This window comes from Idiotropiscis lumnitzeri, chromosome 13 (genome assembly GCF_059441095.1).
Source record: "Idiotropiscis lumnitzeri isolate Australia: NSW breed Sydney's pygmy pipehorse chromosome 13, RoL_Ilum_1.0, whole genome shotgun sequence".
NCBI lineage: Eukaryota > Metazoa > Chordata > Actinopteri > Syngnathiformes > Syngnathidae > Idiotropiscis > Idiotropiscis lumnitzeri.
In genome coordinates this window covers 10,318,066-10,333,413 of record NC_142403.1, presented here as the reverse complement: position 1 = coordinate 10,333,413, position 15,348 = coordinate 10,318,066, and the positions used below count along the sequence as shown (strand labels likewise).

The 15,348-nt window shown below is 39.7% G+C and overlaps 1 protein-coding gene across 1 annotated transcript in view; it reads right to left on the bottom strand.

Moving 5' to 3' along the window:
• Positions 1-10,214, bottom strand: part of brinp3a.1 (BMP/retinoic acid inducible neural specific 3a, tandem duplicate 1) — a 36,139-nt gene extending 25,925 nt beyond the window's left edge. The window contains exons 1-2 of the mRNA XM_088313675.1: positions 9,662-10,214; positions 8,879-9,186 (exon numbers count right to left, since the gene is read on the bottom strand). Coding sequence (XP_088169801.1) covers positions 8,879-9,132 — 254 coding nt within the window. The 5' untranslated portion in view covers positions 9,133-9,186; positions 9,662-10,214. The remainder of the gene's footprint in view (positions 1-8,878; positions 9,187-9,661) is intronic.
• Between the last annotated feature and the right edge of the window lie 5,134 nt (positions 10,215-15,348).

Sequence of the window (15,348 nt, the reverse complement as noted above, 5' to 3'; positions counted from 1 at the left end):
ACAACCAGAAAGAAGCGAACATGTATTTCATCAGCCTTGCTTGATTATATGCCGACGGTTTTTCAGGGATTAGGAGCATTTATCATCTTTGGCTTTTTTAAAATTTGGACCCAAACGTGTCAAGAGAAAATGGGTCCACAATTCGGTTCTTTTTTAAGTTTGGGCTGAAAGAAGAAGACAAAATGAATGATAACTTTCCTTCTACAGTGGGATTTTGGGAGAGTACTGTGTGACTTATTCTGTTTTTGGTTTTGTGAGGATTCATAATACTGTATGTTGAAACGGCGTTGAATTGTTGAATAAAAGTGCTTTGCAATTCTTAAATCTCTTCTTTTTCTCAGTCTCAGACAATCTGGTGAACGCTCATTTGACAACAAAAAGCAAGCAACACCACAGCACACTAATCTAGATGACAAACTATAAAACTACAACATGGAACATGCATGCAACTGTTCAACTCCCAAAGAGCATGTTGCAAAATCCCTTTGCACAACTGAATCCCACTCCACTTGCCAAGGACATCCGAGTGAGCACACCTCACAATTCTCCAGTCAATAACAAGGCTGAATGCGAGGAAACAAATGAGATAATTCACATTCACAGTCAGAAACTAAACAAACATGGCTGCTTCCCGACGGAGCATCCCCGCAGACCCAAAGGGAAAACATAAAAAGCCAAGGTTAACACAAGCGATTCAATTCAAAACTTTGAAACTGCCGCTTTCCCAAAAATGCTAATGTGCGGTGACCTACACAGTGTATTCCCAACACAGCTAATCACTGGACTATTTAAATGTCACACAGAAGGAAAGCAAATTTAATTGGTAATTTCCATTGGTATTAAAACATGATTTCCTGCAACTTTGATCCACGATGGTCATTTCCAATATATATCGTGAGCAGGTCAACAGAGTACTCTAAACACGAATAAGCTTCAAGCTATGCTAATTGCATAGCTAACCTAAGATTGACATGGCTAGCATCAAGCTATGCTAATTGCATAGCTAACCTAAGATCGACATGGCTAGCATATTTAACACCGCAATTAAGTGCTTGGGGGATCGAGTACACTCCATAAATGTCTGGCTTGGAACTGTAATAACGCCTGTCTTTTCTGTAGAAGAGGTGTTAATAGAGGCTGAGTGTTACTAAAAAACGCCAAGTTCAATTTATTTATATAGCACTTAATCACAGCAAGGGGATATGACTTATTTACTTTGAAATGTAATCACTAACTCTGTTACTTTTAAAATAAAAACATCCATGGAGAAATTAAGGGTCAAGGTCACCGTGGCAACACTGCTGATCAATTGATGTCACCATTTCATGGACAAGATGCAAAGAAACGTTTGACCTTAAATGACCTTGACATCAACACTCAAGTATTGTATCTTCCCTGACTTCACAATTAATTACAGGCCATATGTTTATTTTGCGAATGTCTAGAATATTGTTTAAAGAGCTTCTGTTAATCATTTCAGGCTTAAACTGTAGAAAACACAATTTTGGGAAACGGGGAGATCAGGTATCCACGGATTTTCACTTTTCGTGGGTGGCAATTTTTGGAAAGTGACCCCTGTGAAAGATGGGGGATTACAATATTGAATATGCAGCAATTCAACGAGCATCAAGAATCAGAAATCGAACCGGATGTTTGCAGGAAGGATACAGTGAACAAATCTTTTGAAGGATTCTTTTTGAAGAACTGATTCTAATTATTCAGTTCACTTAAAAGAACTGTCATGCCCATCACGAGCCAACACCGCCCATTCGGCCGTCAATCAACCGGAGACACATGACAAACACATTTGCTTAGATTACTTATTTATTTATTTTTCCCACTTAACCCAAGCAATTATGTGTAGGCATATGGGTGAATTTTGTGAATTTTTTGGGAAGGAGGTTGTGTTGTGGGGTCTGGAATCAGTGGCCCTCAACCTTGCAGAGAAAACTGGTGATTTTTCATTTTTTATTTTGGAGAGCACAAAACAGCCGTTGTTGCCCTTCAATTCAAGCTTCTGCTGTCGTCCTTACAACTTATATTTAACTGCAGGTGAAAAATGACGATGGGCACGATAGTAAAAAAGTGACACGATAGACACTTTAATATCGTCTTGCTCAGCTCTCGCATACGCTGCTTCTAATGGTAATTTATCATATGTGTCCGTTTCATTATTACAGGGGTCACAAACAAGACGGGAATATCAGTAACTCAGATCTCATGAAACTTCTCCCAACGGCACATGTCACAATTTAAAGTAAAAAGCGCATAAAGCACTTTGACCGTTCTGGAGAATATTTGGTAGAAAATGCTTGAAAGTAGGCCTGGACGCTACGAGATAATTTGTTGTTGTTTTTCTTTTACACTACACTGAGGTAAAAACTTTCTGCAGTTTAATACAATCTTCAACATAAGTACTCTGTAATTGCCTTTGGAATTCGCTCAAAAATCCCATTTATTTTAACATTTTTTGACGGCTTAAAAAAGTATTGAAATGATTACCTTGCCTGGTCACTAATTACTGGTATGAAGGAATATTTTGGCTACCTTTTTGAAAAGTATTTACAAATTATGATGTAGCATTTTTCAAAGTCATTTGCCCCAAACTGCTTCGTAAATTGTAACTTTAAACTAATCTGCTGTAGTTGACTTGTGAGCTTCAACTGCATTCTTTTCCAAAGTGTGGCTGATCTGCAAGACAACAACCTACGCATCAGTGGTGTAAAATGTGTTGTGGCATTCATGTTATTTTCAAGACAGACAAAAATAAATACGATACCATAAAAATCTTATCGCTCCACCTTGTTTTATCTATTGTGGATTTATTATAACGAGCCAATTAAGTCATACTACACAGTTAAATCCCACAAAGCGTGACAATGCCACAGAACTGCAGGAAGAGCGTTTTATCCAACAAGGAAATTGCAGTATTGATTTGTTGCTTCCATGAATGCCACTGCACCTCTGACAATAGCAAACAATGCCAGTCAGCGAGAGAGCATGATTTGCAGAAGGGTGCGCTGACAGCCGACCTACTGATCCCTTTTGTATTGCAATTTGTCATCACACTTTTGACAAGTGATGTGTGTTCATGCACAAACAAGAAATGCGGTGACTTGGATGAGACATAATGAAGCGTGCACTTGTGTTGATACATAATGTGCAAACATCCAACAACATCACAAAACACAACCAACGCAAGAAAGAGGGACAATCAACAAACATAATGGTGCTCGTTATGATACAGCGGCTCTCTCTAGGGTATGCCGTATCGATTTTCAGCTGAAACTCTAGTATAATTTAAAATAACAATAAGATTGTGCAACGGTGTGCAAATATATACGAACATTAGAAGCTAGGCCATTTAATCAACTGTCTTGTAGTAGAAATGTGTAAAACATCCGTCATAGAACATTGACACATTTCTCCAGCGTTAAGCCGCTTCAGAAACGCTCATCTTTTCACTATCCAAGTGTATACACACATATAACGTTTGATGGTAGTGGAGGGGCTACTTTCATGAATCTCTAGCACGGATCGTTCCTCCATCACACACTTGTCACAAGTCATAACCTCCGTGCTGGCTGATGTCCTCGTCATTGGTATTGCTGCTGGTAATAGGGGGGAGGACTTTGCTCGCCGGTTTTCCCTGAAGACACAGACAACCTATGACTGGAGGATGAAAGACTGACTTGGTTCTCAACTGCAATGCCTTGCTGGAAAAGACATACGGGTATTCATGTGGACTAGGGCTGCGAAAGGAAGGCGACCAACTTGGTTGGGTCGACCATATAAATTGGGGGAAACCAAATGCATTAAAACTTTACATAACTTAACGTTTGGTTACGTTCGTGTTTCCACACAGCCATTTGTTGCTGATGGACGCAAGGTTACAGCCGTAACCTACAATTACATGTTGCCAAAGGTTTGTGACGGAAGAAAAATATAATCTTAAGTAGAACTGCAAAGCGGCAATGGCGGAGTTTGGACATTCTAAGAATGTGACCCAACAGAGTTCACAAATTTATTTTCAATATTTATTTCAATAAAAAAAAAAAAAACTACTTTTTTTTATCTTCTTTGTTTTCAGTTTTCTTTTTTTTATCTTCTTTGTTTTCAGTTTTCTTTTTGCAATACAGCCCATTCTTGTGGAAAAAGCATGCAAATGATTTATCCGCATTTCTTTTGTATATATTTTTTTAGGGTTTACAAGTAAAAATCCCCAACGCATTTCAAAGTGCGTCAATTTTACAAGTATTTTTACGATGTTGTAATATCAAATATCACCACTAGATGGTAGACATGGCTTAGTTGCACCGATGCTAGGTGTCAAGTTCTTGTTTGAGGTCTCACGGAGGAGGACCCCCATGCAGGGAAGCAGGGCTGCAGTCACATAAAGGATATTTTTAATTAAAGAAACAAAAAGCAAACGAGGTATTTGGAATAAATAAAAAAAAAAAAAACAGTACAAAACAACAAGGACCAACTTAACAAGCAAACCACAAAAGGAGGACCAGGACTTGCATGGACAAAAGGCAGTGAAATAACACAACAGGAGAAGACTATCATAACCACTGAACAGACAAGAACTGAAAGCAAACAGGGGACTAAATACAAACAAATTAATGAGCCAACGAGCAACACCTGGACAAAACACAAAGGGTTGGAAGGAGCTGATCGGTTAACACTTGGACTTGGGTAAACGAACACAGGTGGTCATGATAAGCATGACGAGACAGAAGACAGGAACTCAAGGCAAAACATAAAACTAAAGTCAAAATCCGAAACCAACAAAACGGATCATGACGCTGGGTTTAGACTGTCTTGAATTACAATGTGAGTAGGCCGAATATTTGCTGGCAGATTTTGAATAACCTGCAGGACCAACATAGTCCCACAGTAAGATTAAATAAATGCGCAAAAAATGCACAAAAATATTTGACACTTAATGTTGTTTTGCTTTCCAACAGTTTGATTTTATCCTTGAATGGTCATTTTTAGACAGAGAGACCTTTGCCCTGTATTATTATTAGTATTATGATTATCATAGTGTTTTATGTTCGGTCATATGTGGAGCAATATTTACCACTGTAGTTAAAAAAAAAAAAATACAATCACAAGTGCACCATAAATTTAGTTGCATTTAACTGGGAAAATTAAGTAAGCCATATTTCAATCACAATTGCCGGACGTAATGACAATATCAAGTAATGGTGCTTTGAATTCAAAGATAGTCTCGAAAACGTGATGCTGTGCATCCCTGAGACTGGAACAATTATAAGAGTTGCTTTCATGAAACATAGCTGTGAGGAAAGAAAATAAATGAGAGGATCAAGCATGGCAGATGAGGCGTGATACCAAAGTTATGGTCCATGAAGAGGATAAAGGGAGCTGCCATTTTGACTAATATGAGCACTCCTGATAGTACACTACGTGAGCCACAAAGTTTTTCTCAACATTGCAAACATGCATTTTGCTCATCTTTCCTCCAATTCCCACGTCTGATGCAAAAAAAAAAATAAAAATCATGCCAAACTCATTCTGTCAGTGTGAGAAGCCAGAGTAGTCGTGATGGACTGATGTTAATTGCCTGACATTTTCTGCATGCGTAGCAGTGAAATTGCGTCCGGCAAGTGCGTTTCATATCTTCCTCTTTAACCAGTCTAGGCAGCAAATTAGAGCTTACAAAATGTAAGCTATTTTACATCACTCTCTCACATTATCCATTATTTTCCACATGCCGTAAAACTGCCGGGTGTCATATTTGACATTTTATGGATCAATGTTGAGCTATTTGAGAAAGACTGAGCCTGAAATGTAGTCCATTCAAATGAAAGCGGAAGAACTTTCTGTAAATTGTTCTTGTGGGGGGGCCAAAGTGAGTCACCAGCAGGGGGGGGTATCGAGTTGGTTCCCTGCAAGCTCCAGCCAACCTCCTCTGCCTTTCATCTCATCCCTGACTCCCATGCCCCAGTGACGGCAGAGGCCAGAAAAGGAGATTAGTTTGACATCATTTGACAGGGGGAGCATCGGAAAGTGGGTAAGGACTTCAATGGAAAACAAATAGTGCCTGTTTGAGCGGTTGTTGACCACTCTTGTAGATTTAGATTTTCAAATGATCTCCATCTGTCTTTGTTTTTGCTCTTTCATAAGCCATGTAATGATAACATTTATGGACAATTTAAAATCCAAGATGTCTTAACATGTCGTAGTCAAAACACCAAAGCGGTAGGTTCTGTCTCGTTAAAATAAGCCGCCTGCTCCCCCTCTGTGGGATGTGCCAACACAAGAAGACATTTGCAAGGGCGGAGTTGCTTTCAACCTGACGTTTCGAGTCAATTGACTTCCAAGTGTGCTTTGCACCAGAGCCGTCATACGGAAAGTTAAAACATAAATTGTATTTCACTCGTGGCTGCAGCATTTCATCACCCAGTCACTGTATCGCACTTGTAAATTAGCGTGAGGATATATGCGCAAACACAATTGTGACTGTAAATATGATACATCAATGGATTTCATTTTAATAATCTGAAAGGCTGGCTTCTTTTAAAATTGACAAAAAATGCGCAGTATACAAATAATATCAGTGGCTGCGCAATTTCACACTTTAAATGCAGGCACTCCCGAGACCCAACTGTTTGTATCCAAGCAATGAAATGGTCAGTTGTCTATAATAAGCTTCCTTTAAAAATACGCAACGGACTAAAATCACCAAGAGAGCTTTCCGCTGAGGATATTTTCGTAAGTTGTGAGATGTCATAGAAACCAATTTGACCTTTCATGACACAGTGGAGACAATGCAACAAGCAGAATAAAACCAAAGATTACTCCGCCTTGGTTTGTCTCCATTTCTGTACTGAAACGATTGTCAGTCTGAGCAGCCGTATTACTACTTTCTTATTTGTGGCATCTCCAAATGCTACTTAATTGGTTCATACCACTTCGCTAACCGATGAGATCCCAATGTTATTATTTCAGCCATTTTTTTTCTTAAACCCACCAAAAATGTGCATGTTCTAATGTTACTGCAGCACTCGTATTTGATGTAGTGCCTATTACGGACAAGCACCTTTGAGTGCTTTTAATATCACATTTCAAGCACCAATCAACTGTAGGAAAATGGCATGCTTGTCAGTGATGTTGATTATCCTTGTGTTGCTGCTTGTTCCTAATAGGTGGCATGTTTATGATCGGAGTAGAACAACGAGGCCTAACTGGATGCTAATTGCAACCAATCCCGACCCTGTCCTCAGCTCAGTCACCACACGAGGACGACACCTTTGTTATTGCTGATTGCTGGGGTGCGTCCTGTCTCGCTCCTGTGTGTGTGTTTTTTTTTTCCCATCGACCTTTCAATGTATTGCGGTTTTCTACTTGAGTTAGTTTGACATCACCCTGGCTTACCTTTTTGCACCACTTATTTCTTGTTGTAAGATGCATTTTTACCCCCTTGTCCTCACCTTTTGGTGCACTGCATTTTTGCTTTTCACCTGGCACTTTTATTTTTTGTATATGGTAATCATAACTCATACGTGTTTTCCTACCGATTAATAGCATTTTTGTTCTAATTAAGGTTTTAGCTTATTCGCCAGTAAAACTTTGTGTTGAACATGTTTTTATGTAATTGTTGGAAGAAAGCCTTTTATTTATATGAGTCTGTTATCGTAAGTCAGACTAATTACTAAAATCATTTTAATTTAACTCACTGAAATATATTTGTTTTGACAAAATGTGATATTTTAATTTGACAATGATTTTATATATATATATATATATATATATATATATAATTTATTTATTTATTTATTTTTGCTATATATAATATATAACATTTCATGTAGAGTTTCCTCTTCTTTTGCAATTTACCATTTGAAATAATTGTTTTGGATGAAATTGGTCCTACTTCTGGATGTTGTAACAGCATTTCGTCACGTGCGCTTTGGTTATTAGACACCAGCAGTGGTTCATATTCTATCCCTACCTGGCATTTTTGTCACCTCTGTCATTCAAACATTTGGGTCCAAACTATTTCCAAAAAGCATCACTACCATAAAGCATACCAGGCAACTCTTGGGCAGGTTTTATTCAAATTTAAAAATGTATCTACCTGTAAAGAAATACTCATATACTCTGTGTAAACGCGCTGTTCCAATCCACCTTTTACAAGACAACACGTTTTAATTAACGATGTGCGCTTTGCGATACCTGCATTTTATCACTAATGATATTGTTTCCGCCTTCCAGCGCCATGTGCCCATTTTCAGATGAAATGTTATTACGAAGAATTTGACTTTCAAAAACAGACTCACACTGTGCAGACCAATTCATGTGTATCATGGTGTGCATTCATGTAAGGAGGATTTTTAAAACGCAGATTTTTTTTTAGCTCTGATATTCATCTCTCTCTATCCTGCAGACATAGCAGAAAGTCGCTTTCCAACAATAGCCTGTGGCTTCTCTATGCACTCACCCACTGTGCTTCATAACACACACCTCTGAAGCCATTCGGTATGGTCGGTCACACATCAGCTGGCTCAGTCAGATATCTCCTTTGTTCAAAAGTGGCTGTAATATCTCCACTTTTTTTACTGATATGGAGCCTTAATGAATTATACCCCCCTTACCAGTAATTAACGCAACGGATGAGCACATCAAAAAGGGGCTTAGATAAAGCACACAGCCATAGCTTTTGCAGAACAATAAACCCAATACTTAGCCTTGTTTTCAGATGACTTTAAGAGTATTTTTTATAGTCTAGTAAAAAGTACAGAAAAGAAATGTAATTGAAAAAAATAAATCATTCAGAAATGTTCAGCAAAATTAAACAGTTAGAATTCCTCTTTAAGTATGTTCGCAAACAAGAGTTGTGAAGTCTTACCTATAAATTTTATACTTGGTCGTGAATCCTTGCTGGTAGCGCTCAGTGAAATCAATAAACTCCTGTGAGTGGTGGAAAGGACCCTTGGCTGTCAGGAGCCAGCCCAGGGGCCCCGCAGAGCCAGTGAAGCCAGCCGGTGCAGGCTCAGCCGCCTTGGCCCCGACCAACATCCAGCTCAGTAGCAGGCTTGGTGTTATCCACTTCCATAGAAACATGAGGGCCGTCAGTCTAATAGTGATACAGGGGCCACTCATGCTGCTTCCACCGTCCCCGGTGACTCCTCATTCTCCTTGCACTTCCGATGAGTCCTCAAGGGAATCGAGAGGAGAGACGATGAGTCGAGAGAAACATGACAGAGACACTTTAAAGGTTTCACAAGTGAGTGGGGAAACAAATGATTGAGCTGCCTTTTTTTTTTTTTTTAACTGACCTCAACAATGAGTAATGAGTATTTTGACGTATGCTCAATTTACTGTATTTTTTTTTGCATGTATGGCTAATGAGGCTGGATGTGGTACTAAGGATTTTTACAGTGACACATTTGAGACTGACCATGGACCAAAATAATGTTTAGACTGATAAAACACCAAATTTCCTCTTGGGAGTCCACAATCTATCATTAGATAAATAAAACAAATTCCCAAAGGGAACTTAGTGGAGTCGTTTTTGTTCGCTGAAATGACTCCAAATACTTTCAATGAATATTAATGCAAAAATTGTATATATGAAACAAATTCCGTTCTACATATTTGTCATTTATTGTTTTGAATTGCTCTCTGTTACCTTCTTTGGAAGTGCGTCGGTCCTTAACTTGACGAAATTGGTCTCCATAAAATCCTCGAAGTTGTGGATGGTTCAACGCACAGACAAGGCAGCATTAGAGAAATACTTTTTTAGCGCTGTTGTATCGTCACCATTTCAACAAACGCGCCTTTGAAAGTGTTCAACAAAAGGCTGCCCGACCTCGTCGTTGCATTTCTGCTCTTTCTTCTTCCGTTGCTCTTCTTGTATGTATATTTTTTAATCCAGTTTAAACGATGTGGTGATGGGCATCGTGGAGTCAATCCCACAGAACGAGCCGCGGATGATCCAGGAGCGCACAAAACTCGCACATTCCAAATCGATTTAATAGCGCACCGACTGCAACTCTTTTGCTGGCTTTTGGGTAAAATGTCAAGAGGAAGTTACAAGAAGCTCTCTCCTCCACCAAGTCGGATCGAAACACCTTGAGGCGCAAACGCAATGCTGACCTGGCCGCGCACTGCCTGCGAGTGCGCGCGCGTGTGTGCGTACGTGTGTGGATAGCTTCAACTGCGCCCTCTCCCTCACGTCTTTAACGCACAGCCTCATTTTTTAATTTATTCGAGCAGCGAGAGCACTCCCGGTTGGCTGAAACGTGTAATGGTAAGAGTGGGAGGTTTTTCACAAGTAGGCGGTGGTCAGAGGATGCAGGAGTGGTGGAGTCAATCTTATTTTCAAATTTTGAGGCTCAGTAAGCACCTAATTGAATAAATCAAGACAGATTTCTACTCAGGTTTTCTCGTTTTATAGTTTGTGGTTACCTTACATTAAATAATGTACATACAAAGATCTGCATATCCAGAATACTCGGCACTAAAGTCGAGTCTACATCTTTACTGCAGGGGTGAGGCTGACCACGACTCCAGGTGTGAAGGGCTACTTCTTTCATACACACTTGTGAAATAACACATTTGCTCAACCTACATTTTCTCACATTATTATTATCCATCCATCCATTATTTGAGCCCCTTATCCTCACGAGGGTCGTGGGCCTATCCTAGCTGTCTACACCCTGAACTTGTTGCCAGCCAATCGCAGAGCACACAAAGACGGACAACCACTTGTATTCACTTTCACTCCTAGGGCTAATTTAGATAATCCCATTACCCTACCATTAATGTCCTTGGAATGTGGGAGGAAACCAGAGTACCCATAGAAAACCCACACAGACATGGGGAAAACTGCCTAACTCCAGACAGGAAGGCCGCAGCCCGGAATCAAAGCCTGTACCACTGCTGGCCACCATGCCGCCGGCATTATTATTACTCCATCCATTTTCCGATCCGCTTCTGCTCACCAGGGTCGTGGCCGTGCTTGAGCCTATCCCAGCTGTCTTCGGGCAGTAGGCGGAGTACACCCTGGACTTGTTTCCAGCCAATCACAGGTCACATTATTCTTATTATTATTTTAATATTATTATTATCAGTAGTAGTAGTAGTGTCATTGTGGTGTCCTATCACTGCCAGTACAAAATATCAGGCGGCACTGGTTGAAGATGTACTGGGCTAAACTCATGCTGATAACCTCTCACGTGCAACAAGATGCTCAGCCCATCCTGCCCCCAAGCTACGCAAGCCCCCAGGGTACTAATCTAAGAAACTATCGTGATTCCAGCACTGAGAAACTTTCGGGAGCCTAGGAAACTGCCCAACCTGGCGCCACCACAGCTCACAGGAAATTCGCTCCTCAGCCAAGCTCATTTGGAGACTCCCATACACGCACACGCTACACAATCGACTATAAAGTGGCAAAGTAGTATTTGCGCACTTGCAAACAAGCGAACTGCAGTAGAAACATTTTCTCTCTGTGCAAATCAATACTACTCTGTCATGATTAAATCTTCTAATTGTACATTTCGAGTGGATAATATCATTAAACTAAATCAATCCGAAACAAGTTTGATAATTTGGGGAAGGCCAGTTTCTCGTGATCCTGATGACGAGCATGACGAGGGACCCGTATCGAGTCGTCATCTTTGCCTTCTTCTTGCGACTCATTCTTCCAGCACAATAGTCATCACTCTCGCCATAAGTGAAGTTAATTAGATCTGTTTCATCGCAGCTTGATTCCGGCGCTCGCGCCTCGGACACCGCGTGCGGATCAGAGCGGCGGAGCAGACGGGAGGAGGGAGGGAGATGTGCTGTCTTTCAGCCTTTCTGTAGATGTTCAAAGGAAGGTTTTATACAGAGATTGGATTATAGAAATGAACACCACTGAGCCGTGAGATTCTCTGACTCCCAAACTCAAAGAGAAGCCGCAATCCCATCGCACAGCCACTCGCAGGAAGGGGAGTGAGAGAAAGAGGTGATTTGTCACAGTTTCATCATCGTGTCTTGGGATTGGGTGGCTTTGCTTTTGCCCCTCTGCATCCACCATGACTTGTGAAGGACATGTACACTAACGACCCACTTTCCCTAACCAGCACAATCGATTCCATTCAAAACTTTACTCGTTACATCACCATTGTTGCTCCATCCCAAGTTTTTGCGCTAAAGTCATCCGGTTAACTCAACCAATTTGCATTTCAGAGGTCATGGGTTTTTGTATTTGGGCTTCCTGGATGGAGTTTGTGTGTTCTCACAAGTACTTTGGCTCCGTACACATTCCAAAAACATGCTTGATATGTTAATTGAAGGCTCTATTGTCCTTATGTGTCTATAAATGCGTGTTTGTTGTAAACTGTATGTTGCATATTTAACATTTCAATCGGTATTAACATTTAGATTTAAAATGTATTTTTATTGTATTTTATTTCATTATTTTTTATTTTTATTTTAGCAATTTAGAATTTCCTTGTAACTTGTTTAAAAGATAATTTGGGGTGGAAATGAGCAGGATGCCATTTTTCCAAGCTCTTTTTGTTGGTTAGAAATGATTCTCATTAATATAAAAAAATATAAATTCAATATGTAAATAAGCTATGCTCCAATTGACTCTCTGTTCTCATTAATTTGACAGGAAAAAAACTCGTTATATGAGCATCTTGTGGCCACTGTCTATTTTCATTGTGCTGGCGCCATTGAAATTTAGCTGGCTATCATCACATCTTGAGATGCACCTGGTGCATATATGTGCATATAATCACCAGACCAGATGCGTTTCGACAAACACTTGAAGATTGTTCCAATTTATCGTGTGTCTGACCTCAAGAGAAGCAAAACTACAAAATATTTTTAGTCATAAAATAATGTCGCTGCAAATAAGGAGGACTAAAGTGTCTCATCCTGTCGTTGACAAATAACATTGCTACGTGCCTCGGATGCCCCCGCTCGACTATAATCATTACACACAGCAAAATAATAAAGGGCAAAAAATGATCGAGTCTCAGCGAACAGCTGGTACGCAGAACCCAGGTTGAGGTATTTGGCCAGTGTGAGACGAGTCAGCGAGTGGCAGAGAGGACTTTGGCAGTTGCATTTACTCAGCACTGAGGCAGATCGTCATTAAGGGAAGTCAACATTCACTTAAGCCTGCGCGTGCTCATTGATGCCACTCATGGGTCTCTGCGAGGAGTGATCAGGGAGCTGAGTGTTTAAGCTAAGGGTTTTAATTAGCTTGAAAACCTGTCAGCCTTTCTCGGCGCTTTGACACGGCAGTGTTTGTTGGTGGCACCTCTTTGTGATCTCCACTCCTTGCTTTACTCTGTCAAGACGTGTTTATTTCTGTGATGACCTTCATTTTGTTCCCGTGAGAAGCACTTGGGCGTATTAATGCAAGTGAACTGTCTGCATCTCTAAAAAAAAAAAAAATGCCGCCAATTAGCATTACGAGTAAAACCACACGCAAAAATGTGTTCATAGATGGACATCACATGACATTTGAAGCATACATGAAGTGGTGATTAAAAATCCAAGAGCCAAACTAAAGGTCTAACCAGTAGCTACTTAATGTTAATCAACAGGATGACTTTTTAATGATGTAGGGGGACATCTATAATAAATGTGCGTGCAAATAATTCAGTAAATCAACTGAAATGGAAATATCATCATGCTTCTATTTTCCTTGTTATCTTGGTTTATTTGCAGGGATCAGTTGGTTAAAAGGTGGCATCATCAGTGATCGTGAACTAAACCTTAATAGGATTGTATTATATATTTATATATATTTTTTTAACCTCTAAATCAGGGGTGGGCAAACTTTTTGATTGGTGGGCCACAATGGGTTCTAAAATCTGACATAGGGGCCGGACCAGGAGCAGATGGATGGAGTGTTTTGGTAACCTAACTTCATTGGAGAAAAAAAATACATTTAATTTTAAAATGAAAATGAACAAAAACATTACTAAAAAATATCTGTCTTTGACACACCAAAGTATTGAGAAAATAAAACATTAACACGGTTTGGCGGGCCGGATTAAAACGTTTAACGGGCCGCATGTGGCCCCCAGGCCGTAGTTTGCCCACGCCTGCTCTAAATAGAAACGTGTAAATGAAGTAACGCAGTTCTACTTATCGAGGCACAATCTATGCATATCCGTCCCAAGATGCTTGTCACTGCATGTTCTCTCCCTTCTCATTGAATATTTTTGACACGCAATCCGTATTCTGTGGAGTCTAAAAAGAGACACACACTCCTCATTTGAGCGCAACTGATATGATCATGTATCACTTTGAACCTAATATACACTACGATACGACACTATATTTACGTGACCAAGCCAGTCAAAAACAAAAACATAATTTTTAGGAATGGTAAGGAACACTTTATTGCGTTGTCTTGATTTAAGAGTGAATATGTTGCGATAACAAACAGAGTGGTTGCTATTTCAGTAATGTTGCAAGTATGCCAAGTGCTAAGGTACTAAATGTATCATTTTTGTTATCTATCAACAGCCGTAACTCCGGGAAACTAATTTGTGATGTTGTTGCATGAAAGTGCTGATGCTGCTGGAAAAATTCTCCAGACATGTCCTCTTTTAGCACTCTCTCATATATATATATATATATATATATATATATATATATATATGGGCTTGCGATCAGTAAATGTAGTGTACTCTAGTTTTGTCGTTTTGCTGATCGTCAATTGGGAATTCAGAAACAAAAAAATGGTGGGATGGAAAATACAGCAGCAGAGTCAAAAACAACAATGGTGTTAAGTAAAGGGAAGAACATAATTAGATCAGCATTTGACGAGTCGACTACTAATAATTGTATTGTGATTATATGCTCACTGTGTGACTCTATTGGATCCCAAATTACTTTGTAATGAGTCACCATTGCGATGGGGAGAAGACGCACTGCTAACGTGTTAATGGCATGCAAATTTCATCCATGCAGAGAGGTTAAATTTAATTTTGGGGTAAGCCAGTTGAATGAACCTCCAAAGCTATTAAATTAACCTTGACCAATTTTTCTTCAGAGCATGAAGATGCTGGTATATGCGGAGGGTAAAGTGGTAAAAGTTAGCTATTATTACAAAACTTTTAATTCATGAAGTTCCAGACGTATAAGAAGTCAAGTAATCAGCTCTTAGGATGTTCAACTATTACCGATGAATAAGCAACACATCTTTTCAGAGGAGCTCTTAATTAGAATTCCTCTTTGTGGACGCTGTTACAGCACTGTTTTCTTTTATATTGCCTAGCTTCCGTTAAATTTTCCTCTGTTCCTAGTTTGATCTCATTTAATGCTGCACTGTTCCTCTTTGAGGTCCTTTGGTTAATGCAA